Consider the following 25376-nt stretch of genomic DNA (forward strand, 5'->3'; position numbering starts at 1 on the left):
GCCGTCGGTCAGGAGCAGCTTTAGTGCGGCGTCGCCGGGCGCCCCCGGTGCCGCCCCCCCCGTTAAGGCAGTGGCAGCGGCGGAGGCGGCGGTGGGCCCTGTGTTCCCCCCCCTCACCCCGGGGCGCGGCGGCAGCCAGCGGGGGGGGCCCCCGGTCGGGACGGGGCAGCGCGGTGAGCGCAAGCCCGGAGCAGCGTGTGCAGGGCAGGCCCCGGGCCCGGCCTCACTCCTGGCCGGGGCCGGGCTTGATGAGGCCGTAAGCCACGGCCTGCGCCAGGGCCTCCTGCGCCGCCTGCGCCACGCGCGGCTTGTCCGGGTCCTTGGCCAGCACCGAGAGGATCTCCAGCATCTCGCTGGCGATGAGCTGCTCCGCCACGCCGCGCTCGGCCGCCATCATGTTCATCACCACCACGGCCCCGCGGTGCTGCAGCTCCGCGCTGGGGCTGAGCAGCAGGGCCTGCAGGATCTCCAGCCAGTGCACCGTCTGCGGGCGGAGCGGGGCGCGCTCAGCACCGCCGGCAGCCGCCGCGCCGCGCCCCTGGGTGCCGTACGGCAGCGGGCCCCCAGCACACGGGGTGGGGGGCACGCGGGGCTGCCCCCGCCCTGGGCACTCACCACCTGCGGGATCCTCTTGCAGATGGGGGGATGCAGCGCGGTCAGCATGGCCAGGGTCCCCGAGGCTGCCCGCCGCAGCTTCTCATCCTCCTCCCCGCTGTACAGGACCATCAGCTTCAGCCGGTCGCTGCCCTCGGCCAGGAACAGCTCTTGCACCTGCAGGCCAGCAGGGAAGGATGTGGCCAGCAGCCCAGGGCAAGCAGCCGCCGGCTCGGCGCGGCACGGCCCTCACCTCCTTGCTCATGGCCATGTTGCACATGCACTCTGTGGCAGCCAGCCGGATCAGCTCGTGTTCCTCAAACATGTAGCCCTCGATCATGGGCACAGCCTTCTCCTTCAGGATCTTCTGCCTGCAGCAGGGCAGGGGTGAGCACTCCTTGCCCAGAGGTGCTACCCCCACACCACTTGTGGCCAGGGCAGCACCCATCCAGGCCTGGGTCCCCCTCTCCCCCCGCCTGGAACAGCTCAGCCCTGGCCCCACTGCCCTACCGCAGCCTCTCGCTGATGCCAGCCAGGTTGGTTAATGCCATCAGCCCCTCAAAGTTCTCCAGGCCTGTGCGCTGGAGGTGCAGAAGGCTGACAAGGGGCCGCACCACCTCGTAGATCTGTGGAAAGAGCAGTGCAGGGCTTGAACCAGGGGCAGGGACTCTGCCCCTGCATGGAGTATGGGCAGACCTAGCAGAAAGGCAGAAGTGCTCCCTACGGCCAGGCCTAGACAATCAGGCCGCTGGGAAACCACCAGAGTCTTTTGCCTCCTTCCCGAGGAAGGGCAAACTCAGATTGCCACCCCTCTGACCTCCATCTCCTGGGCTGCCAAGCCCTGTCTCAGGGGGAAAAGAGGAGCCAAAGCCTGCTCTGCTGCAGGTGCTGCTCACAGCAACCATGGCAGCCCCTGCCCCACAGCCCTCCTTGTGCTGCTCCCCTGCAACCCCCTGGCTGTCCCCTCCACTCCCTGTGCAGCATGGCAGGCCTGCCCCTTGGCGGTGACACTGACCCGCTCCCCAGGAAATGCCATCTCTGGGTTAGAGGTGATGGTGATCTTCGCCAGGGCCTGAGCTGCCTTCGTCTGTCCCACCTCAGTGCCCTCCAGGGACAGCGGGATGAGAGCCTGCGGATGGAGATGCATCAGCCTGTCCTACAGCTGGTCACAGCCCCAGCCCTCCCCATGGAACGGGCCGGGGGCACTGTGGTACCCACCACCTCACCTTGCCTCCTCCCTGCGCAACCACACCGCCTCGGTCCTCTGCCTCCGCCACGAGGGCCAGGAACACCCTGCAGACAGGGCAGGAGCAGACGGAGTCTGGAACCTGCTGTGGTGGGTGCCAGTGCCACCCAGATACCAGCAGCGGGCCCAGGCTGCGCCCCTTCTGCTCCTAGAAGCCTGGGTTCACCACAGGCACTAAGTTTGCAGGAGGGCGCCAGCAGCCTCAGAAGGCAGCTCCCACCTCCCTGCCCCTGCTCCCTGTACCTGGAGATCAGCTCCCGGCAGGAGTTGGTCAGTGCCGGGTTCTCGCTCTTCACCATGCAGGCCAGGGCTGACACCACGCCAGCCGTCAGCAGTTTCCGCACCCGCCGCTTCACGAAGTCCGGCTTGTCCTGTCCCAGGGGCAGGGGCACCGCTCATTTCAGAGCTGGCACCCAACCTGCCACCACCTCCTGATGCCCGGCCCTGCTGCCATCACCCCAAAGGCACCAAAATGGTATCTCCGGACACCCTGTCCCTGCTCAGGAGGCCAGGCCCTGTCCCACCCACCTGCTGTCCTGCGGGGCCAAGGCTCCCCACAGCTCCTGAGATGATTCCCCCCCCTCACCTTGGGGTGCTGCTCTGGAATGTGCTGCTTGGCGTACTTGGCCAGCTCCAGCATCTGGGGGTCTGGCTCCTCGTGGTCATAGCTGTTGGTGCAGTTCACTAGCGTGGAGGCAACTGCATAGAGCACGCTCCTGTCCTCCGACTGCAGGGGCAACGGGACACTGGTCGCACCCGTGACGCAGGACAGAGCAGGGCTTGAGCCCGCTCAGCACCACCAGGCCCCTGTGCACACCCCAGCCCCACAACCCTCTCCATCAGAAGGGGCACTTGGGCACGTTCCCCCCACGGCGCTCAGCGCTCACCTTGGCCAGCTGGAACATGGCCTGCATTGCTGCCTTGTCCTCCACGAACTCCTCCTTGACATCCGCATCAAAAGTGAGGTAGGCCAGGCCCTCCACAGCCCAGCGCCGCGTGCCCGCGTCGATCGCCTCATTGCACAGCCACCTGCGAGATGGCCCCGTGAGCCCACCCTGCAGGGCTCCCACCCCCAACGCACCCCGCAGTCCTCAGCACTCACTTGCGGCACTGCTTGGCTAATTTCATCGTGGAGCCCTCAGCAAACTGCTTCATGCTGAAGTCAGTGCCTCCGGCAGATCCCAGCTTGCAGAGCCCCTGTGAGGAGCAGAGCGTCAGGGCCGGAGAGGCCGCGATGCCCCCGTGGCAGCCCCCCACCAGGGACAAGACCCACGGGCCACCACGGCCCCCCCAGCCCCATCCAGCAGCTCGGCACTGCTGCTCCTCCCGCCCTGCCGCACTCACCACCAGCGCCCGGATGCGGATGCTGTCCCTCTCGCTGTGCTTGTAGATCTCCTTGAGCAGGCTGACGCCGTTGGCAGTGATGAAGGACGCGCGCTTGGCCTTGTCAGCGGCGTGGATCAGCGCCTCCACTGCTACCAGCTGGTGGGCCTCGCAGACGGAGGCGCAGAGGGACAGCACGCTGTCCATGATCCCCTCCAGCTCCAGCACCCTGTTCCCAGCGTCTGAGGGGCCCTGCAGCAGGCACGACACCGTCTGTATGGCCCGCAGCTTCCCGGCCAGCTCGCGCCCCTCAAACCAGCTCCTGCAGGGGAAGAACGCCAGGAGGGATAAGGCTGATCCCACCCAACACCTCCAGCCTCACGCGGTGCTGCCCTGCCGGACCACCGGCATGGCAGGTCTCTGGTGGTCTGCACTCTGCTTTTACCACTAAAAGCAAGAAGTCTGGGAACAGGGGTGCTGCCACCTCCAGCGGAGGCAGGGACAGCAGCAGAATGCTCCTGGCTGCACAAGACAGAGCCCTCCTCTGCTCCAGGGAAGCCCGGGCTCACCTCACGTAGTCCTCGCACAAGTGGTGGAAGTTCTCCCTCTCGGCATCGCACTTCAGGTCCTCGTAAAGCTTGCTCAGTAGGACTGAGGCGCTCATCCGGGTGTTCTCTGTCACGGGCAGGCTGCCCGGGGCTCCGCACACTGTGCTGCCCACCTCCAGAATCTTCTTCAGGCCTAGGAGGACACAGAGCTCAGGCACCCAGCGAGGAGCAAAATGGGATGCGCAGGCACCTCGCTCCTGCAGAGCCAAAGCACGCGTCGCCCCAGGGCAGAGGGGTGTGACGGCCCAGCGGGATGCTGCAGGCTGTTTCACTCACCCTGGTCAATCACCCAGAGGCTCATGCTGTTGTTGGTCTCCTTCGGTGACTTCCTGGGCACCACCTTGATGAGCAGGTTGAGGGCGTTGTCACGGCCGTGCGCAGAGGCCCCTTCCAGAGGTAGCAGCTCCAGGAGGTCCTTGATCAGCAGTTTCAGGTCCTTGGAGGAATCTTCCAAGAGAGACAGGGCCAGCGGTCAGTGCCCTGCACACAGGCCTCACCCTGTCATGGTAAGGCCAGTAGGAGCTGCTGGGATCGGGGGATCCTGACCCCCAGCTCAAGTCCGTGTTAATCCAGGCCCAGAGGCAGGGAGCTGTGGCAAGGCAGGCAGCAGCAGAACCCACTGCAGCTCAGCGCCTCCCCACGCCATGCCAGCCAGCTGGGGCAGCAGCCACTCACCCAGCACCACCGCATCCTCCTTGCCACGGAAGTCCTTCTGCAGTCCCTCCTTCAGGGAATCGAACATGACGTGCAGAAGGTTGCAGGCAGCCAGGGAAACCTGCTCGTGCTCCACACCCAGCACTGCCGAGAGACGCGGGGCCCCCAGCTCCGCCAGGATGGCCATGGTCTGTAGGTACAAGCACAGGCACCTGCTGGGGACTTTGGGGGAAAAACCTGGCACTCCCCAGCATCTTATGAGAACGGTTCCCCTCCACAAGGCTCTCACAACTCAGGCCTAGCAGGTGACAGCTTAGAGCTCCACCGTTCAGCAGCATGGCTACAGCACAACACAGGCAAAGGCCATCAGAGCTCCCCAGCCCGACGTAGTTCGGAGCCTCCCCAGCACAGACGTCCCCATGGTCCCCACACACAGGAGGGCTGAGCTCCAGTGGCACCTACCCGGGAGCGGTGCCCGGAGCACAGCCCCACCAGGGTGCGCAGGGCGGCCAGCATCAAGTCAGCCTTGGCCGTGTCAAGCAGCCGCATCAGCAGCCGCACACCATCGCTTTGGAAGATTTTCTCTGCTCCGGCCTCCTCTCGCGCCAGCACAATCAGGTTCTGCGCCGCCTGGGAAAAGAGAGGCGCGTTTGGGTCACCTGCCCTCCAGAACAGACTCCCCTGCACACAGGGAACCTCATGTGGGAGCCCACGGGGCAGCCACAAGCTCCCACCCCCACTCCCAGTCTCCACGGAGCGTGTTCTGCCGGCAGGAAGCCTGGGCTCCCAGGACAGCACAGTGCAGCCAGCAGTGCCGACCTAGGCATACGATTCCTCCACTCCTTGCCCTCCACCCAAGTCATGTTGCCCCGTGGAGTTCAGACCTTTTGCTTCTTGTCTGCATCTTTTTCTTCAGGATCCAGCAAGATCTGGAACATCTGCTCCACCTTTGAGTCCGTGCAGGACATGGTCTTCATCTGAGACAGGCCAGAAACAGCAGCTCAGCCCTTGCCGCCCCCTTCACCCATCGCACCCGCAGGGATGCACAGCAGCAGCCGCCCCACACACCATCTTCCCCCTCACCTTCTCGTGCATGCTGCTCCCCAGGGCGCGCAAGGCCTCCTGGAAGGCCTTGTTCTTGGGCTCCAGGCTCACGCACCTCTGCAGGTCGCTGATAGCCTGGTCCAAGCGGCCCAGCTTCTGCAGCGCCTGGCTTCGGCGGAACAGCGCCTTCATGTCCCGGCCATCGGCTTCAATGGCTGCAGAAGAGCGAGGGAGCTATCGCCAAGCCCCTGGACCGCTCCAGTCTGCCTCGGCGGGCAGCACACAGAGGCCGGTCCCTGCTGGCGACACCCGGCAGTACCTTTAGATGCATCAGCCTCCGCCTTGGCATAGTCCTCCTGCAGGGAGAGAGCGGGTGAGAAGGAGGCGCCTGGCACACCGTCCGTGCAGGCTGCATTCACCCCGCCTGCTGCACCCCCCACTGAGAGAAGAGCAGGGAAACAGCTGGGGGGCGTGGGGGGGAAACGCTGTCACTGAGAGCTGGGGACCAGAAGTCGGGTGCCCCGCCCTTCCCAGAGCACAGCCCTCGTGGGGTCCCCGAGGAGCCCTAAGGCCTGATGCTTTCCGAGCGCCCGCTGTGGCGGTGCTCCCCGCCCCTCCGAGCCCCGGAGGTTCTCCGTGCTTCCCCCCTGCTCCAGACACGGTTCGTGACGGGAAACCAAGGACGCTGCGACCGTCTGGGGGGCACACCCGGGGCGTCTGCACACCCCGGCTGGGCACAGCGGCGCGCTGGGGAGATGGGGCAGCGAGAGCCAGGGGTTGGGGGCAGGGGAAAGGGCGAGCGGAGGGATCAGCGCCCGGCCCGGGGGCTGGCGTCGCTGTGCGGGCACCCAGCCGGCAGCCCAGGGAGCCCGGCCCTGCCCGGCCCAGCCCTGCCCGGCCCAGCCGGCAGCACAGGACGGCCCGGCCCCGCCCCGCCCGCCCCGCCCGGCCCCGGCCCGCCCGGCCCCGCGGCTCACGCACCAGCTTGAGGTAGCAGGCGGCGCGGTTGCGGTGCAGCACGGCGCGCTCGGGCTCGGCGCAGCTGAGGCTCAGCGCCCGCGTGTAGGCGGCCAGGGCGGCGGCGTGCTGCCCGGCCTGGAACAGCGCGTTGCCCCGCTCCCGCAGCTGCCCCGCCGACACCTGCGACGGCACCGGCTGGCACCACGGCGGGGCGGCGCGGGGCCGGGCAGCCCCGCGGGGACGGGACGGGACCGGGCCCCGGCCCCCGCCGCGAGCCCCGGCCCGTTCCCGAGCCCCGCCCCCGGCCCGGCCCCGAATCCAGTCCGGTCCCGTCCCGCCCGTCCCGTTCCCGAGCCCCGTCCCGTCCCCGGTCCCGGTCCCGTCCCGTCCGGTGCCGCCCCGAATCCAGTCCGGTCCCGTCTTGTCCCCCGCCACGAGCCCCGTCCTATTCCCGAGCCTCGTCCCGTCCCGCCCCGAATCCAGTCCGGTCCCGTCCCCTCCCCGAGCCCCGTCCCGTCCCCCGTCCCCGGTCCCGTCCCGTCCGGTGCCGCCCCGAATCCGGTCCGGTCCCGTCTTGTCCCCCGCCACGAGCCGCGTCCTGTCCCGTCCCATTCCCGAGCCCCGGTCCCGGTCCCGGTCCCGTCCCGTCCGGAGCCGCCCCTAATCCGGTCCGGTCCGGTCCCGTCCCGTCCCGTCCCGCCCCGAATCCAGTCCGGTCCCGGTCCCGTCCGCCCCTCACCGCCTCTTCCATGGCCGCTCCGGCCGGGCTCTGACGTCACCGCCGATCGCCCGGGGAACCCGGACGCCGCCGCCCGCGTCGCGTGCCGGGAGGGCGCTGCCGGGGCCGGGCCGGGCGCAGCCTCCAGCGCCCCCCCGCGGCCCGGCGGTGTCAGCGCAGGGCGGGGCCCCCCCGCCACCCCCGGTGACCCCGCGCGACCCCCGGTGCCCCCCGTACTGCCCCCGTGCCCCCCCCCGCCCCCCCCCCGTCCTCACCCCCGTCCCCCCATTGGCAGCAGCCACCGGGACCCCTACGCCGCCCCCCCGGGAGCGCGGGGAGCCGGGGCTGCGGGGCCGGGGGTGCCGCGGGGGGGCGGCGGGAGCCCCCCGAGGGCGGGGGAGCCCCGGGGCGGGCAGCGGCCGCAGGGCAGGAGGCGGCCGAGGCTGCAGCGCTTGGTGCGGTAGAAGTGGACGAGGTCGAGGGCCATGAGGACGAGGACGAGGAGCCCGTAGAGCCCCACGAAGGGCAGGGCCAGCGGGTTCCTGCGGGGCAGGGGCACCTCAGCACCAGGGAGGGGCACCGGGGGCGCCTCAGCACCAGGTAGCCCCCAGTGCTGCCAGCCCCGGGGCCGTGCTGCCAGCGCCGCAGCCCCACGCCACCCCTCCCGGCCCCGCTCACCGGAGGAGGCCAGGCACGGGGAGGCTGGAGAGGTTCACCCCGGTGAGGGCCTCCACGGCCCCCTGGGAGCAGCAGGACTTGAGGGCGTGGGGGCCGGGCCGGCAGCAGTACCGGTGCGTGGCCGGGTCCGTCAGGCGCGGGCAGTAGAAGCCGGGGTGGTAGCGGCCGTCGGGGCCCGCGTAGCCCTCGCAGAGGTGCAGGTTCTGCACCGAGGCTGGGGCAGGAGCAGTGGGCGCAGGGCTGCGGCACCAGCACGCTCCCGGGAAGGGCAAAAGCGGGAGGGGAGGGCAAAGCCCCAGCCTGGCAGCCCAACTCTGGTCTCCCTGGTCCCCCCCTGCCCCACGGGGGCAGCGCCTCTCGCCCCACAGGTGTGCTGCAGCGGGACCAGCTCCTGGGACCACGCCTGGCCCCTGTCCCCAGCACGGACCACCGCCTCCCCAGCCCTGACTGCACAGCCTCCAGCTGGGGATGGCGGGGAGCAGCCCAGGGGACGCGGCCCCAGCAGAGAGGGGAGGACGGGCAGTGCCTGCCCCTACCTCAGGGAGCAGGGGCAAAGGGGCCGTACCTGTCCCGAGGATGCCAGGGTACAGAGCAGCAGCGAGGAGCAGCTGGAGCAGGAGCCCACCCGGCATCTTCCCTGCCATCCCTGGGCAGAGGCAGCTCCGGCGCTGTCTGAGGCAGAAACCACAGCCCCTCCTGCTCCCGCCTCCATTGCGGCCCATCAGGAGCCTCTTGGAGCCATTAGAGCCTCCTGCACTTACTGCCCCGCTCCGCAGGGACCGCGGGTGGGAGGCGGGAGCATCGCTAATGAGCTTCTCCAGGGCCAAGCGCCGGGACCGGAGGCACCATCCCCACCTTGCAGCAGGTCCGTCAGCCCTGACCGGGCACCTCAGCCCTGCTCGGGCTCCCGGCATGGAGGCTGAGGGCTGCAGGCCAGAATGGCACAGGGCGAGCGCGCCATGGCTCCGGGGCAGTGGGCAGGCTGTGCCGCAGCCCCTCGGGCCGCAGGACAGCCCCGGCAGGCAGCAGCCTGGCCCCCTGCCAGCCGTGCCATTAGCCAGGCTCTGACAGAGCCACCGCGGGCACACGCGTGCCCTGCAGAGGGGCAGGACCCGGCCAGCTCCCGCCAGTCCCCAGCACCATGTGCCCCACAGCTGGGGACCCTGAGCAGCGGTGGTGCGAGGGGCGTACTGCCCTGTGCCCGCGGCACGCTGCGCGCTGCCTCCAGGTGCTCTGCCCCTTGTCCGTGCCGTGGCTGCGCGCAGCTGAGCCTGGGGGGTGCAGCTGAGCCTGGGGGGTGCAAGGTAAGTGAGACGGAGCTCAGACGGCACCACCTCCTTCCCCAGTCCTCCCCAGGGGTGCCACAGCCCAGCCCACCAGTGCCCCAGCAGTAATAATTAGCCCCGGGGGGGCCAGGGGAGTGCAGCATCCACAGTAACCGGGACGCAACTCGGCTTCCCACAGCCTCTGAGCCACCGCAGACCCGAGGCGCTTTGGCATTGCCACCAGCTCGTTCGCACGAGTGGTCTGGGTGACCCCCAGCAGCGGCAGGCACTGTAGCACCATTGGGAGAGGCCGTCCCCACGCTCACCCCACGCGTTGCTGCCAGCACAGGGAGCTGCCCACCTTCGGTCTGCACCCCAGAGCCTTTGCTCCCACCAGAGCCAGGCACTGCCTTGTCTTTGCGCGTGGCTGACCCGGCCGTGCCACCAGGGAATGAGCGCCAAGCGCCCCGCACCCTGCTCAGCCCCGGGGAGCAGGGGCAGGACAGGGGCCCTGCGGTGCAGAGCAGGGACAGCGTCGGCCGCCCGCAGCCCTCCCAGCCTGCCGGGGCGCAGGGCACAGCTCAGAGCCTCTCCCCACAGAGCACCCCTCACGCTGCCCAGCACCACCAGTGCGAGAACCACAAAGCAGACACACGCCGGGGCTCCTGGAAACAGCCTCATGTTTCCTACAAGCTCCAGGCGAGCTCGGTCTCCAGTCCATAGCGCCTGCCCGGCCAGGCCGCTGGCAGCCCACATGCTGCCCTGCCGCTCTGTGGGAGCCCAGGCGCCAGCAGGGCCCCTGCCCCGGGGCTGCACGGTGGGCACCTCCCAGGCAGCCGTGCTTACACAGCAGCAGCCTGTCCCGCTGCCTCACCAGCCCTGCTCCGCTCAGGGGAGCCCCCGGCCCGCACCCTCTGCACCAGGCAGCATTCAGCAGCCTCCACACAGCCCTGCCGCAGCAGTTCACTGTCCAAAATCTATCTGAGAACACAGGACTAATAAATAAGAAAGCAGCAGCCTTTGCAGGTCCGGCACCTCCTGCCCAGTGCCGCCTGCCTGCTGCGGGCCTGCTGGCCCAGTCTCTCCCGGGCTGTGCTGGCGCTGCGGGGCTTGGTGGCTGCACAGCCAGTCTGCTCCTCTCCCGCCCTGGGAGGCGCTACCCCAGGCGGACGCGGAAAGTGGCGATTTCCATGGGGTCCAGGCGGATGGTGGTGCTGTTGGAGGCCGTGCCCAGCGGGTACATCAGGGTCAGCGAGGTGGGCTGCAGGGAGCCCAGCTCCAGCCCCCGGAACAGGCTGCCCAGCGCCAGCTAGGGAGACAGCAGGGAGGAGGGTGGGTGGCGCGGGCACCTGGGTTCCTGCGCTGACCCAGCCCAGGCTTTCCCCTCCCTCATCGGGGGGTGCAGGGCTCATGCCAGACTCCAGTCCCCCCTCCTGCAAAACCAGTGTCCTCCAGCTTTGCCTGCAAAAGGGGCAGAGCGGGACTGCCTGCTTCGTTGTGGGACCCTTGAACAGCCACTGGTTCTGGGGTTCAGGGGGCCCCTCCCTCCCTCCCACCCCAATCCTGGCTTGGCAGGAGCTCAGGGATGCTCGAGGCAGGCCTGGTGCCAGATGTGCCAGGGTGCCACAGCACAGCTCTGACCCCACGTGGGTGCAGGCGGCAGCTCCTACCTTGCCCTGGCTGGTGGTGCAGTTAAACCCCAGGTTCCTGGCCTCCAGGCTGCAGTCAAAGCCTTTGCGGTGCAGGATCAGGGCTGCCTCGGCCGAGGGTAGCGAGTCGTCCTGCTGGGCAGCGGGGCCATGAGGTACAGTGCCGGGGACGGCGACTGCGAGCCCCCTGTCACCAGGCTGTGCCACCTGCCCACGCAGCACAGGGCCACGGCTCACCTCTGCCTGCAGCGTCCGCAGGTTGAGGATGTGAAAGTCACAGGGGACGGTGGCAGAAAGGGGTGCAAAGGAGCGCAGGGGCGGCGGGGCTGGCTTCTCCTGGGCCGCAGGCAGGACCAGGGCCTCAGCATTCAGGTGCATGGAGGTGATGTGGCTCAGCAGGGAGGGGAAGCTGACCGGGCGGCTGTCTTGCACCTGACAAACAGCAAGCAGTCAGCGCGGGCGAGGCGGCTGCGGGGCCAGGCAGAGCCTGCCAGGGCCTGCGGGGCCTCCCGCTCCTTTTGGCCTCTCTGGCGGCACCCAGAGGACAGGCACCCGCCAGCACCGGGCACCCAGAGCCTCCAGGCACGGCCCCTCCTTCCCCAGCACCCAAACAGCAGCCGCACCGCACAGCCTGCACGGCTCCGGCTGGGCTATGGGCAGGCTACGAGCCCGCTAGGGGCCTGGCTAGGCTAGTTGCTAGCAGCTAGTGCACGAGACAGGGAGACAGCAGGGCCGGGCCGGCCATTACCTCTGGGCTGCCAGTCCTGGCGCCAGGGAAGCCCAAAGCTTTAAACACGGAGGCCAGTTTGGAAAAGAAGCTGGAGCTCTGAATGGGTGAAATGGTGCATGGATCGAGAGCAACGAGGTGATGGGATGAGAACACCGTGATTACAAGGGTTCCGTGCCCCCAGACGCAGGGCAGACCCCGCTGCGCAGTCCTGCCCTCCCCGCACACCCCACACTCTGGGCACGGCCCCATCCCTCTGCAGTGCCAGCGTGGTGGCCGGGAGGGCCATAAGGTGGCAGGGGAGGGCACCCCGCACCCAGCTGCACACGTGGCTGCTTGCAGATGCCACCGTCCCACACCGTACCGAGGCAGGGCTGGACTCTGCACCAGAGCAGCACTGCTCCTGACCCCCAAACTCCTGCAGCGTCCCCGGCCCATGCACCTTGTTGGCAGTGGCGCGGTGCTCCAGGAGGAGGCGGAAGCGGTTGCAGGTCCGCTTGTTGTCCTTCAGCCCTTGGCCCAGGCCCCGGTTGTCATCCTGCATGAGGCGCCGGTCCAGGATCACCTCCAGCTGGCCTGCGGAGAGCAGGCCCCCGAGCCCCGGGCGTTAGCAGCCGCCAGCTGCCCCCCACGGCCCCCCGGCAGCACAGCCCCACGGCCCCGGCTCACCGCTGCCGAGACTGGAGACCCCCAGGGCCTGGGCTGTATGCAGCGTCAGGCGGCTCTGCGCATCCTGGATGTAGGCCATGGCGGGCATGGGGTAGAAATTGGCCTGCAGCGGCAGCTTCTGCTGGTACCTGCGGGGCTGGATCTGTCGAGGGACGGGGGTCAGGGGCTGGGGGTGGCAAAGCACTGCCCCTGCGGGCAGCTGCCATCCCTGCCCGGGCTGCTGGCACACCTGGAAGCCGTTGAGGTCTGTGAAGAAGGTGTCGTCGCTCTCGATGTCCGTGCTGAAGCGCAAGGCCAGCTCCTTGTTGACGTGGTCACGGATGTCCACCAGGCAAGACACGTCCAGGGACAGGCCCTCCACCCCTGTGGGCCAGCAGTGAGTGGCTGGGCCCCGCAGGGAGCATCGGCCAGTGGCCCCGGGCTGGGGACCTCCAGGGCACAGCCCCACTTGTCCCACCTGGCACATTGTAAAGCCGCACCACGGTCTGGACGTGCTGGTAGTAGCTGGCAACCTCTGAGAAGAAGGGTCCCTCCGTCACTCGCACAACTGGGGGCTCCTTGGGCGTGTAAGGCTGTGGGGGGAGGAGGCTGCAGTGAGGCTGCTGGCTCCAGGACTGTCCCATGGCTGTTGGCACAGCCGCCAGCCAGGCTCTCAGAGGAGGCCCCCATACCTTGGCCTCGCCATCAGGCAGGAAGAGATAGGCTCCACTTTTGTCCTTGGAGGTTCTGGTGCCGTAGACAAGGAACTCGCTGCTCACCCTCTGCTCCCGCTCCTCCCCAGCTCGGCGGAGGCTCTGCAGGGCGCAGGCCGGCAGGACAGTGAGCACACCCTGCATGAGGCACTGCTGCGCGCCCTGCCCTCCTTCACTGCCGTGCCACCCCCAGGCCCTGCGCTTGCCTGCAGCAGGCCTGAGCGCCCCGAGAAGCAGGCCCGCAGGTGCTGGTTCTCCAGGCAGAAGTCGTCAGGAGCGGTCGGGAAGACGTGCACAGGTACAGTCTCCTGCTTGCGCACGGGCAAGTCCCGGCCGTGCAGGTACAGGCGCACAGAGGACTTCAGCACGGCTTGGCCGTCGAAGGACTTCTGCAGCTGCAGCACACGCAGCCCCAGTGCAGGCAGGCGGGCCAGAACAGAGACCTGCGGGCGGCAGGGAGACGTGACCGAGGGCTTCCGTGGGGGGCAGCCAACCTGCTGGCTGCCAGCAGGACACGGGCCCTGCTTTTGGGGTCTCTGTGGAGGGAGACGTGCGTGGGAGCCTGGGGTCTTGTGTGCCATGGGAGCTCCCATTGTGGTGCAGAAACGGTTGTTCGGTGGCGTGTCAGCGTGTGAGGGTGGGAGGTTGGCACACACGGGCTGTGCAGGGCGAGGACGGGGGCGGCAGTGGGCGGTGGGGCGCCCCATACCTGGTAGACTTCAGGCACCATGTTGGTGGCGGAGCCCCACTGTGCAGTGAGCTGGGCAGGCAGGGGCTGCCCCTCCTCAGACAGCACGCGCACATGCGGGGAGTCCACCAGCACCGGCACGACGCTCAGGCGCTCCTGCTCCAGTGGGTTGAACACAACCAGGAATCTGCAGGGCAGAGTTGCACCGGGACGGCCACCCCCAGCCCCACGGCGTCCCGCGTGTCCTGCGCTCCACACCACCCCCCGGAGCTGCACACACACACACGCTGTTTCACAGAGCCCCAGGTACCCCCGCACGTGGTCCCCCCATCGCCCCCACGAGACCCCGCTGCTGGACAGGAGGACGCAGCCCACAGCCCAGCGTGCAGCCCTACCGTGGCGAGGCGCTCAGCTTGATGACTGTTCTCTCTGGGAGCGAGTCCTGGTTGAGGCGCGTGTCGTCCTAGGGAAAGCAGCGGGTCAGCCACGGCGTCCCCACCGCCCCCAGCCCGCCTGGCCCAGCTTCCCCAGGCCCCCAGCCAGCGGCGGGTGGGCAGGCAGGGCCGTGCCGCACGGGGGAGGGCACGGCGCCCCCAGCACGAGGCCGGGGCGCGGGGAGGCGCGGGGCAGGGAGCTGCTCACCGTGCTGAGGAAGGGTGCGGCGGGGTCGTAGCGGTAGGCGTCCTTGTCCCCCAGCACCAGGTAGTGCGCAGCGTTGATGATGACGCGTTTGAGGCTCGAGAGGGAGTGGAGCAGCCTGGAGCACGGGGCAGAGTGAGAAACCCAGGACCGTCCCCTCTGCCCCCTCCCAGCATCCCCCTACACCGCCCCCACACCCCGCTGGGGCCTGTAGGCCCCTAGGCCCAGCCAGCACGCCCAGCCCCGCACCCACCAGCCCCCAGCTGACACTGCCCCCCCGGCTGTGCCCCAGCCACCCGCACGCACCGGACTCCATAGTCAACCACCACGGCCTCCTTGGCGGTGCCCGTGATGGCGTCGTGGTGCTGGAAGAGCCCCAGGTTGCGGCGGGCGTTGCTCAGCAGGGCGTAGTCGGACAGCGGGTACCGGCTGTCGGCGCCGGCACGGCGGGCGTGGGCGAGCGCCAGGCTGTACAGGATCTCTGCCCCCCTGCGCAGGGACAGAGTCACCCAGGACCTGCCAGCGCCCCGGGCCCCACGGGGCCAGGACAGAGAGGAGAGGAGAGGAGAGGAGAGGAGAGGAGAGGAGAGGAGAGGAGAGGAGAGGAGAGGAGAGGAGAGGAGAGGAGAGGAGAGGAGAGGAGAGGAGAGGAGAGGAGAGGAGAGGAGAGGAGAGGAGAGGAGAGGAGAGGAGAGGAGAGGAGAGGAGCAGCCGGCGCAGGCAGCCTTAGCGCCAGCAGGGCCCAAGCACAGGGCAGACAGCCTCGGGGAGGGCAGAGTGGTGCACGGGCTGCCGCGGGCTTGGTGAAGGTTTATCTCCCCTTGAGCCATGCCTGGGCCATCCCCAGCGCACCGGTGTCTGGGCACAGGCCAGGGGGACGGCTGGGGCTGTGGGGTACCACCCGGCCAGCACCATCCTGTGCCCCGTGCCCCACGCACCGCCCCTGCCCCAGGGCCCCAGCCTGCTTCCCCTCACCGGAGGTGGGCCTCCAGCACGCGGTCCAGGCTCTTGTAGAAAGGCCGGGAGGTGAAGTAGCCTGTCCAGTAGTGATCCTCCCGGTCCGCGTAGGAGAAGAAATCGCCACTCAGCACTGGGAACCCAGGCGGCTTCATGCCCGGCACAATGCCCACCTTCTTGTAGAGGGCATCAAAGTAGTCGGACAGCGTCCCAAACTGCGCCTGCGGGACAGCACACGCAGCTCGGAGTGCTGCAGGGAGCCCCACGCCCCTCCCCGCACTGCGCACCCCTGCCCAGGCTCCGCGCCGCTGGCAACCCCAGCCACATGGGGCCTTTTGGCAGCCCCAAAGCTCCCTGCACCTACCTGCACGTGGAGGTGGGGCTGGGAGTTGAGGAAGTCAAAGATGCGCTGGTAGTTGAGGAACTGAGCGTCCCACTCCTGTGGCTTGTCGTAGCGGAAATCGTCTCCCAGGGGCACCAGCAGCACCTTGCTGCGGTACAGCTTGGACTTCTTGCGGTACTGGTCCAGCAGGAGCTGGGCTCTGCCACGGGGCCAGGGTGTGAGGCTGGCTGCCGGAGGCCGGGCTGCGGGGCTCAGAGCCGCTCGCCCCTGCCCTTGCAGCACTCACCGCTCTGCCACGTTGGCCTCGGTGATGGCGCGGGGCGGCACCTTCCACGGGCAGTTGATCCGGCCGCCTGGCAGGCGCTTGAAGTCGAACTGGCAGCAGATCTTGGGATCGGGCCCGCAGGTATGGGGCACGTCATAGCTGTAGAAGGGCATCATGTGGCAGAAGATGTCAGTGCTGGAGTCTGGGTCTGCAGGACCAAGGACAGATGAGCATCAGCAGAGGCTCTCCCTCACCTGGCCCCTAGCAGAGGGCACAGGGCACACCGAGCGGGGGCAGAGCAGACCCAGCGCACAAGTTCGCCAGGCACCAGGCACCGGCATATTTGGGGGTCCCCCTGGGGCTGCCCACTGCAGGGCAGAGGCATCGCCTCCCGGCACTCAGCTCACTGGCCACGCAGGGAAGTGGTCAGCAGCTTTCCTCTGCTGCCACCCACCCCCGGGCAGGTCCGCTGCTGCGGTCACCTCCCAGCAGCCCCTCACCCCACGTCTGTCTCCACATGAACTCCAGGTTCTGGGTGGCAGCAAAGTGCTTCTTGATGGCGTAGTGCACACGCTGGATGAGCATGCCCGTCAGGTTGGAGCGCTTCAGCAGGTAGGGCATGGTGGAGCTATACCCAAAGGGGTCAACGGCCCAGCCTGACCGCGGCGTCACGCCTGGGGGCACAGAGACCTGTCAGCACCTCTTGTGAGCAACGTCCCCCAGCCAGCACCCCTGCAGCCCACCCTGCAGCCCACGCAGCTCTCACCGATGTTCTTCTCCAGCCACTGGTGCCCCTCGATCAGCTGGTCGATCATGGCGAAGTAGTGCGAATTGGCCTCGTCGGGCATCACCCAGCCACCCGTCACCATCTCCAGCTGCCCGTTCCCAACCAGCCTGCAAGAAACACACACCAGAGACGTGGTCAGCTCAGGGCAGAGCCCTGCGGTCAGCCTCGTATCCATGGCAGAGCCTCCCCCTCTCCTGGAGCCACCTGGCTCTCGGCAGCAGCCTCTGCGATCACCAGCTGTGGTGCGATGCCCACACTCTCCCCACGCTCCTGTAGGGAGCTCCGTGGAGCCCATGGACACCACGCTGCAGCCAGAGCCAAGTCCGGGGGGCAAAGGGCCCTTCCCTCACGCCCCCCTCGCTCATGCCCAGCACCTCCTCTGGGTGGCAGGGCCCGGCAGACAGGGCAGCCCTACCTCCGCACCGCAGCCCGCTTCTGGGCACTGATGTTGTCCCACCACTTGGAAAAGAAGGAGATCTCAGACCAGATGAAGCGCCGGCGGGGGTCCTCTTGCATCTTCAGCACCATGCTGTTGAGGATGTGCTGCGTCTGGTCATAGTAGTACTTGTCAAATGTCTTGATCCAGCCTGCCAGCACAGTTGGGGGGGGTCACTGAGCGGGGCCCAGCCCTCCCCAGCCAGCAGGGCAGGGGCCGGGGGAGCACGTCCTGTCTCTGCTCACCGGGGTCATTGTGGGAGTGCGGCACCACAAACACCTGCAGGGGCTCAGCGTCCCACTCATTGGGCTCATAGGTGATATCGAAGCCCTGCTTCCACACACCGCCATCCTGGTTGTCAAAGGGCAGCAGGGAGTACACGGCCAGCATCTGCCAGCGGGACAGCGAGCTCAGGAGGGCAGGCACCGGTCTGGGAGACCCCAGCAGAGCAGAGGCAGCACCCCAGGTGCCCTGCTGCGCATTCCCTCTCCTTCACAGGGCTGGGCCCCTCCCCCCCTGTGCTCACTGCTGCACCGAGACCCCAGCCCTTCACCTGCAGGTCTGGGCTCTGGCCCTTGCCCCCCAGGGCAAACTGGCAGTCCTGCGGGGACACGGAGAGGAAGCTCGGGCGACTCTCAGGGGGCAGCGCCCAGGAGCCGTTGGGTGGGTGGCGGGGCAGTGCCGGCTGTCCCTCCGCGTGGGCCGTCAGCTCCAGCACCGAGTCCTTGATGTGGCTGATGATCTCGTGGTTCTCTTCCAGCAGCTGCTCCAGCTGCTCGATGCGGTTCTGCAGCACCGAGATCTGGCTCTGGGGACACGGGCACTGCGGTGAGAGCGCTGCCCTGGCTCGGGGCTTCCTCGCACAGGTCCGGCCCTGCTTGCGCGCTCGCAGCAGCAGGGAACGAGCCCTGCCCCGAGCACCAGACCGGCCTCGGGCTGGGCGCCAGCCGGCCCCGGAGCCAGCCCGGCCCTCGGCCGCCCCGCGCCCGCTGCCGCTCACCCTGGGGAAGTTGCCCCCGCTCTGGTGGCGCGCGGGGTCGTGCTGCACCCGGTCCAGCATCAGGTAGAGGGAGAAGACAGCCACGCAGAAGATGGCAGCTCCACACACCGTCACCTGCTTCTTCAGCTTCATCCCGGCGGGCCGCGGGGACGGGCCTGCGGGGGGCACACCGGGCACTGCTGCCCCGCGCCCGCCGGCCCCGCCGCGTCCCCCGGTGCCCTCCGCGCCCCGCCGGGCGCGATGCGGGGTTCCGATAGCGCGGGCTGGGGCAGCGCCGGCGGCGGCGGCAGCGGCACGGCCCCGCGGGGCTGCTCGGGCCCGGCCCCGCGCCGGGCGGCCGCGGGGGGGGACGGGGCGCCCGGGGAGCCGGGGGGAGCCGGGGGGAGCCGGAGCAGGCCGGGGGAGCTGGGGGAGCCGGGGGCCGGCCGGCGGCGGGCCGGCCGGGGGCGGCCCGGGGCAGGCCGGAGCAGGCCGGGGGCTGCGATGGGGAAGGCGGCGCCGAGCGGGCCGGAGCGGGCGGGGACGGGCAGGCCGCGGAGCCGGGCTGCCGGGGGGGCTCGGGGGGGCTCGGCGCGGCCCGGGGGCGGAGGGGGGCGTGGGCTCCCGGCGGGGCTCCCGGCGGCGGGGCCGGCCCGGAGCTGTCCGGCGCGGCCCCCCCGCGGCGCGGCCCCCCCGCTCTTACCCTGGGCGGCTCCGCGGCCCGGCCCCGCCGCTCACATCGCCCGCCCGGGCCCCGCCGGCTGCCGCGGCCGGGATGGGCCAGGCCCCGCCCGCCGCCCCGCCCGCCCGGCCCCGGCCCCGGCCCCGGCCCCGGCCCCCGGCCCGCCCCGCCGGGACGCGGCGCTGCGGCCCCGGGCGGCCCCGGGGCCGGGCCGAGCGAACGCCGCCGGGCCCGGCCGCCCCCCGCACGGCCCCGGGCCGGGGTCCCGGTGTCCCGCGTGGCCGGCCCGCGCCCCGTGCCCACGACAGACGCAGCGCTGCAGAGCCCACGTTTATTGCCCGGGAGCCTCCTGGTGCACGCCCGCCGCCGCCCGGCCGCCCCCGGCACCCGCTTCCCAGGCGGGCCCCGCCCGCGGGACGGGCGCTGCCGGCGGGACGGCCCCGGGGCGCGGGGCCGCCCCTCACCGGTGCCGCTTGCGGATGCCGATGAGGTCCTGGTGGACGGCGCTGAAGCTGGGCCGCCGGCGGGGGTCGTACTCCCAGCAGCGCTGCATCAGGCGGTACACCTCCTCGGGGCACTGCTCGGGGGGCTCCAGCCGCACGCCTGGGGGTGGCAGCGCTGGGGACGGGCCGGCCGCGACACCGGCCCTCGCCCCCGCGGCCCCGGCGGGCACGGCTGGGCGGGGGACCCGCGGCCCCGCCGCCGCCCTCACCCTGCTCGATGGCCTCGCGCGTCTGCTGGTTGCTGAGGTTGGCGTAGGGGACGGCGCCCAGGCTGAAGGCCTCCCACAGCAGGATCCCGAAGCTCCAGACGTCGCTCTCCGAGCTGTATCGGCCTGGGGACACGGCGTGGGCCGGGCGGCGAGCGGCGGGGGACGCCCGTGTCACCGCCGCCCCAACGGGTGCCCCGGCTCTCCCTGCCTCCCGCCCCAGCACCACGCGCGGGGTGCCGGGCGGTGCCCCCTGGACTCCTGGGTCCCCCGGCACAGCCTCCCCCCTTCCCTCCCCGTATGCTGCGCAGGTCCCAGGCCATGCCCGGTGCCACCCCGTACCGTAATTCAGTGCCTCGGGGGCAGTCCACTTCACAGGGATCTGCTTCATGCCTCCCGTGGAGGCGTAGATACCATCCTCCTCCTCCCGCGACATCCCGAAGTCGCTGATTTTCAGGATGTTCTTCTCCGTCACCAGGCAGTTGCGGGCAGCCAGGTCCCTGGGGCGGCTCAGAGCCGTCAGCCTTGCGCCCAGCTGTCCCCAGGACAGGGGGGGCCCAGCTGCCCCTGCCCTGCCCGGTCCCCGCTGCTCCCCCAGCCCACCTGTGGATGCAGCGCTTGCTCTCCAGGTACTCCATGCCTGCTGCAGCGTTCTCTGTCATCTTGATCAGCTCTTTCACCTTCAGGTGGGGCCCCTCGCTGCGCAGGAAGCTCAGGAAGTCCCCCCCTGCACCGAGGAGCACAGCTGGCGGGCGGCCATCCCAGCCCCGTGCAGCGAGCTCACACTCTTGCACTGGGGTGAGCTCACACACATGCACCAGGGGCTGCAGGATGGGGCTGCTCACCCTGCACCAGCTCCATGACAATGTAAATGGGCTGCTTCTGGGTGCAGACGCCAATAAGCCGGACTATGTTGGGGTGGTTATACTGTTTGAGGATCCTGTGGGGACAGTGAACAGCACCGTGAGCACATGGGGACCCAGCTGCCCCCAGCACACACCACCTCCATCACCACCTGCATCCCAAGGATGCTGTGCCCGGCCGGTGCAGGGACCCAGCCCCCAGCCAGAGGGCTGCTGTATCCCAGTGGGGTTTGTCTCTTTGTCCCGAGACATCAGGACAAGGATGGGCCAGGACAAGCATGACGGTCACACAGACCTGGCTTCCTGCAGGAACTTGGCCTTGAGCTCAGGTGGCAGGGTTTCCCGGCAGGATTTCACAGCCACGGGGGTGTTGTCAGCACGCAGGCGGCCGCTGAAGACCTCCCCAAAGTTACCCTGCCGAGAGACACGGATGCACAGGCCGAGCCTGCCACAGCGCACCCGCGGCCAGCCCTGCCCTCCTGCTGGGACCCTCGCACCCCAACTCACCCGGCCGATGCGCTCCCCCAGCAGCACATCCTCGTGGTTGAGCACCCACTTGTCCTGCAGGCAGCAGACACTGCGGTCAGCGAGCCGCCCCCAGCGCGCCCCAGCCCACATCCCCTCCTGCTCCTGCAGCTCCCTCATGCAGAGATGAGTCACGGCGGCTGGAAGGGGCCAGGGCTACGCCCTGCACAGGGCTCTCGCCTGCCTCCCGCTGCCCACCCTCACCTTGGGCACGGCCCTGGCCAGGATGATCCCGCTCTTGCGGGTGATGGGCTGCTGGCTGTGCAGGAGGTGGTCGACGAGCAGCGGGATGGTGGGGAAGCCGTCGCCCTCCAGCCGGTACAAGTTCTGCAGGGAGGGGAGGCTGCGGGGTCGTGCCTGCGTGCACGCATGAGGTGCACACCTGGGGGAGTGCATGCATGGGGGTGCGTGCACACACACACACACAGCACAAGCGTGCATTCACACACACGATGCAGGCTCACAGCTCGTGCTCCATGCTTGGTCTCTGCAAGGACACGCACACAGCTCGCAGCTGTACGCACACATCCTGTGCATTAACACCAGTGTCCCTGTGGCTGCACAGCCAGGGCAGGGCCTGGGCAGGGCCCCAACATCTGCCCGCTGCAGGGGCCGCTCCCAGTGCCACCCCCACCTGCGGTCACTCACGTCGGCAGCCTGGATGATGAAGTGCCGGGGCTGCCCGTCCCACAGCACGCTGAGCACATACTCCTGCTTCCCCTGGCTCTCCCGCACCAGGAAGTCCCCGCTGCAGCTCAGCAGTTCCTGCACCTCTGAGCGTGGGATGGCCCCATGGTACCAGACCTGCTGGCACAGCGGCTTCTGCACCTCCGGGATGAGGGGCACAGGGGGTGGCAGCTGGATGGGGACAGAGCAAGACCGGTCATTCCCCCAGGGGCAGGGAGAGCAGGGTCCAGAGGGGCTTGTGCAGGGTGCGGAGAGGGGCTGGAGAGCAGCATTGAGCAGGGCTGTGGGGCAAGACAGGAGAGGACAGGGGGTGCCGAGGGGCTGGGAGGTTTGACAAGGTGGCTGGGCAGGGCAGGGTGGCTGGAGGTGCCCAGGGTCTCACCGAGAACTTGGGGCTGAAGATGCCCGAGATGTGGTTCTTGAGGGTCTCCAGCGCAGTGGCCCCGCTGCGTTCCTGCTCCTGGGGAAAAGTGTGAGCTGTCCCCCCACAGGCACCCTGCGTGGGGCCACCAGAACCCGGTGTAACCCAGTGCCGTGTCTCCCGGAGCACTGTGGGGAGGACTCACCACGGAGGAGACTGAGTGCCGGTCCTCCTGCAGGGGCAGGGCAGGCAGGGGATCTCCAGAGCCCAGCTCCGCCAGCTTGTTGGCCAGCACATCCCGCTGTGCCTGCAGCTTGGCCTGGGTGCAGAGGCAGCCCTGGAGCTGCTGCTGGGCCTCTTGCAGCCCCTGGCGCTTGCTCAGCAAGTGCACCCTGGGGACGGGATGCAGCGGGGTCAGCCCGTGCCACCTCAGCCCCGGCCCCGCCGCCCCCCCTGCACCTCACCGCTCCCCGGGTCTCAGCCCCTGCTCCTCGCCCTGGATCTCAGCCTGCAGCTCCCGCACCCGCTGCTCCTTGCTGCTCACAGTCTCTGTGGTGGCCGCCAGCTCCTCCTCAATGGACGTCAGGCTGCAAGAGACACGGGTGTTGGGTGGGCGCTGAGCCATGAGCCCGCCGGCCTGCCCCCCGCCTGCGGCCTGGCCCCGCTCACGAGTGCTGGACGCTCTCGACAGTCAGCTCGTTCAGCTGCAGCTCCCCTGGCACCAGGCTCTCCGTCTCCTCCAGCAAGTTCTCGTCAAAGGTGACGGCTGGTGGCACCTCGCAGCCATACCTGTGGGCACCCGGCACAGAGCTGCCCTCTGCTCTGCTGTGCCCATGCCCACCCCCTGCAGGGCCGTACCCGGTGCGGTGCCCGCGGCCACGCCATCTCTACCTGTGGCACTGGACAAAGCTGCTGTACTCAGCGGCAGGGCTGATCGCTTCGATAGCATGGGCAATTTCCTGGTGTACGGCCAGCACGTCCTCCTGCACCAGGCTGCTGATGCTGTAGTACTCCCCGAGTATCTCCTTCCTGCAGGGACACGGGTGCTGGGGGCTGCCCGGCCTTCCGTACCCCCCGCAGCCCAGGCTTGGCCCCGCACTGCCCAGGCCACCTGGTTCTGGTGTCCCCTCAGCCCCTGCCCCGCATGAGGTGCTGGGGAAGGGCCCCGAGCTGCCCCGTCCGTGATGGCTGTGGTGCCAGAGGAAGGGGGTGCGTGGCACAGGCAGTAGGGCAAGGACAGTGCCTGTGTGGCTGGGGGCTCCAGCAGGGGGAGGGAGCATCGCTGGTTCTCAAGGGGAACAGGGGTGCAGAAGCAAGGGGGTGCCAGGAGGGGCGGCAGGGCTCTTACAGAGTGAGGACCATCTCCTGCTGCAGGCTGTAGAGGGACTCGTGGAGGCTGGGCAGCGCCCGCTGGTAGTGGTGGTGGTGGTGCAGCGCGGCTGCCTGCACGGCCAGCACGTACTGGTTGTGCAGGGCATAGAGTTTCCAGAGACTGCGCACATACTTCTCCTTCGCCTTTTCCCTCTCCCTGTCTGTGAGGAGAGGCCATGGGGGCACCCACTACCCTGGCACCACAGTTCCCAGTGCATCCCCCCAAGCTCCCAGGCCCACCGAGGTTGTGCCCATGGGTCCCATGGGGCTGCCGTGGCTCCAGGCATCCCTGATCCCATGGTGGGGCCCGAGGAGAACCGGGGATCAGGGAGAAGAGGGCACAGCAGGACGAGGCTGGGGGATGTGTCAGGACAGTACAGGGCTGCCACCCACCTTTGCTGGCCTCCTGGTACTTGCGCTTGGCCTGGGTACTGTCACGCACCAGGCTGCGGTACTGCGCCTTCAGCTTCTCCATCTCCTGCTGGGTGGTCTGCAGGATGAGGCACCCTCAGCGGAGGGGGGCCGGGGCAAGGGCCCAAGCCCCCCAGCCACCCACACAGCGTCCTGCCTACCCGGGTGTACTCCTGGCTGAGCTGCTGCCACTGCTCGCTGAAGGCCTTGCGGAGCTGCTGCTTGTCGCGGATGAGCAGGCTCAGCTTGGCCAGCGGCCCCGCCGCCAGCTCCTCTGCGTGCCGCCGCAGGGTCTGGCTCAGCGTCTCCGTCTGGCTCACCAGCACCCACCACGACTGGGGGGACAGGGTATCAGGGATGGAGCAGGGACGGCCACCCTCTGGCAATGTGCCGGGTCTGTGGGGTGTGCTCCCACACCCTAACGTCCCTACCTCCCCAATCTGGCCTCCGTGGTCACCAGCACGGAGCTGCCCAGAGCCCTCCTGCTTCTCCAGCTGGGAGAACATGTGGTGCAACATCCCCGCGTACTCCCGATCACTCTTGGCCCGCTGCGACATCCATTTCTTCATCAGCTCCAGGAGGCGCAGCTCACTGTCCTGCAGCCGCAGCAGCGCGCTGTGCCCCTGCGGGCTCCACAGCTCCGGCCCGAAGCCCATGGCACCGTGGTCCTGGTGGGACGAGGCTGCAGAGCAGTAGGGCAGCCTGAGACGTGGCTGCTACCCTGCACTCTGCATTGAGCTCGCCTGTGGGCAGGGCCCTTTGCCTCCGATGCCCCCCCACCCATCTCCCCACGGCAGGCGTGCGGTGCCCAGGGCAGCCCCACAGCGGGGGGCAGAGTCACCAGCACCCTCCACAATCTGCCTTGCAAAAGGCATTTGAAGCAGCTGGGAGGGCTGAGCGTGCCCAATGCGCCGCAGCAGCGGGGGCCCACGGCGGGGGCAATGCCAGGGAGGAGGAAGCGTGGGGTCAAAATCCAGTGCCGCCTTGCTGCGTGCCGCAAGGCCGGGAGCACCGGCCCCATGGGGCTCCGGCAGCTCTGGCCCTATCCTGCCCCACTCCCTGTGCCCGTGCCAGGGGCAGCTGGGCACACTGGGGCAGGAGAGCGCCCAGGGGCCAGGGCACGGGCAGGAGGCCAGCAAGAGGGGGACAGGGCACTGAGCCGCAGGGGACAGTGCCAAGCCTGGATGTGTCCCTGCGCACGGAACTCTGGCATGGCCAGCAGGAGCCGAATTCAGCCCAGGCGTGGTCCCAGGGTGCACAGCCCAGCAGCGAGGGCACAGCCAGGAGCAGGAGGGTGCTGGAGCCTGGCTCCATGCAGGGCAGGATATCCCTGCGCAGACTACAACCCCGCAGAAGAACAGGGCCATGACCCCCCCAGCCCCACAAAGGGGTCCCCTTCCCTCCAACCTGTGTGTGCCGTGAGGTCCCGGCCACGGAGCTGGTGCCGGTGTGCTCCCGGGGCTGGGGCCGGTGCAATCTGGACCTGGCGCAGCTCCGGCTCCCAGAGAGGAACAGGAAACCCTGTGCTGACCATACAGCCATTGCGAGATTTCCTGCGCTTCCTCCCCTCCCTGCCGGTCCCCCGTGTTCGAGGCTGACTCCAGCACACAGCCCCGAAGATGCTGGGCAGCCCCCAGCTCCAGCGCCCCTTCCAGCGGCCAGGCACCAGGGCCTTGCACCATCAGGATTTGTCCCTGCAGGAGCCCGGGCCCCTTCCTTGCCTCAGCTGTGCTGCGCTGCCACCGCACAGTCTCCAGCTGCAGCTCAGCCCAGGTTGGCTCAGCTGCCTCGTGGGGCTCCTCCTGCAGCCAGGCAGGGGTCCCCCGACCCCAAAGTGGTGTCACAG

The 25376-nt window shown here is 69.1% G+C and overlaps 4 protein-coding genes across 8 annotated transcripts; all 4 read right to left on the reverse strand.

Annotated features, from left to right (window-relative positions):
- Positions 1-2: 2 nt before the first annotated feature.
- Positions 3-7269, reverse strand: UNC45A (unc-45 myosin chaperone A). Of its 2 annotated transcripts, none has more exons than XM_040569982.1 (20): positions 7169-7269; positions 6451-6609; positions 5789-5825; positions 5509-5684; positions 5310-5402; positions 4888-5055; positions 4447-4615; positions 4048-4218; positions 3733-3904; positions 3185-3485; positions 2943-3037; positions 2728-2869; positions 2427-2567; positions 2084-2211; positions 1821-1887; positions 1610-1723; positions 1105-1220; positions 848-965; positions 616-771; positions 3-484 (listed from the first exon to the last, which is right to left on the reverse strand). In XM_040569982.1, the coding sequence occupies exons 1-20, from the start codon at positions 7178-7180 to the stop codon at positions 224-226; spliced, it is 2796 nt and encodes a 931-aa protein (XP_040425916.1). In that variant the 5' UTR covers positions 7181-7269; the 3' UTR covers positions 3-223. The 2 variants fall into 2 exon arrangements, with proteins under 2 accessions (XP_040425916.1, XP_040425917.1); XM_040569983.1 differs by having other exon boundaries at positions 6451-6564; positions 7169-7208.
- Positions 7270-7418: 149 nt separating this feature from the next.
- LOC121076211 lies at positions 7419-9664 on the reverse strand. Its single transcript, XM_040570342.1, has 4 exons — positions 8391-9664; positions 7826-8039; positions 7542-7689; positions 7419-7457 (listed from the first exon to the last, which is right to left on the reverse strand). Exons 1-4 carry the CDS (start codon positions 8737-8739, stop codon positions 7419-7421), a joined length of 750 nt encoding a protein of 249 aa, XP_040426276.1. The 5' UTR covers positions 8740-9664.
- An 89-nt stretch (positions 9665-9753) lies between these two features.
- MAN2A2 (mannosidase alpha class 2A member 2) lies at positions 9754-18118 on the reverse strand. Of its 3 annotated transcripts, XM_040570178.1 has the most exons (23): positions 17943-18118; positions 17496-17750; positions 17188-17332; positions 16922-17093; positions 16486-16613; positions 16220-16393; positions 15741-15927; positions 15476-15653; positions 15130-15332; positions 14461-14643; positions 14158-14272; positions 13911-13978; positions 13537-13702; positions 13034-13270; positions 12807-12929; positions 12593-12707; positions 12365-12498; positions 12136-12277; positions 11909-12042; positions 11488-11565; positions 10977-11171; positions 10761-10871; positions 9754-10399 (listed from the first exon to the last, which is right to left on the reverse strand). In XM_040570178.1, the coding sequence occupies exons 1-23, from the start codon at positions 18072-18074 to the stop codon at positions 10247-10249; spliced, it is 3528 nt and encodes a 1175-aa protein (XP_040426112.1). In that variant the 5' UTR covers positions 18075-18118; the 3' UTR covers positions 9754-10246. The 3 variants fall into 3 exon arrangements, with proteins under 3 accessions (XP_040426112.1, XP_040426110.1, XP_040426111.1); XM_040570176.1 differs by lacking the exon at positions 11488-11565; XM_040570177.1 differs by lacking the exons at positions 11488-11565; positions 17496-17750; positions 17943-18118 and having other exon boundaries at positions 16922-17055; positions 17188-17312.
- Positions 18119-18921: 803 nt separating this feature from the next.
- Positions 18922-25085, reverse strand: FES (FES proto-oncogene, tyrosine kinase). 2 transcript variants are annotated; one of them, XM_040570320.1, is made up of 19 exons: positions 24938-25085; positions 23962-24212; positions 23692-23865; positions 23513-23609; positions 23097-23280; positions 22640-22777; positions 22418-22537; positions 22213-22335; positions 21954-22140; positions 21770-21847; positions 21349-21558; positions 20905-21027; positions 20683-20736; positions 20471-20589; positions 20158-20252; positions 19916-20039; positions 19655-19812; positions 19316-19438; positions 18922-19206 (listed from the first exon to the last, which is right to left on the reverse strand). In XM_040570320.1, exons 1-19 carry the CDS (start codon positions 25062-25064, stop codon positions 19064-19066), a joined length of 2628 nt encoding a protein of 875 aa, XP_040426254.1. In that variant the 5' UTR covers positions 25065-25085; the 3' UTR covers positions 18922-19063. The 2 variants fall into 2 exon arrangements, with proteins under 2 accessions (XP_040426254.1, XP_040426253.1); XM_040570319.1 differs by having other exon boundaries at positions 19316-19812.
- Between the last annotated feature and the right edge of the window lie 291 nt (positions 25086-25376).

This window comes from Cygnus olor, chromosome 11, assembly GCF_009769625.2.
Source record: "Cygnus olor isolate bCygOlo1 chromosome 11, bCygOlo1.pri.v2, whole genome shotgun sequence".
In the NCBI taxonomy this organism is placed as follows: Eukaryota; Metazoa; Chordata; class Aves; order Anseriformes; family Anatidae; genus Cygnus; species Cygnus olor.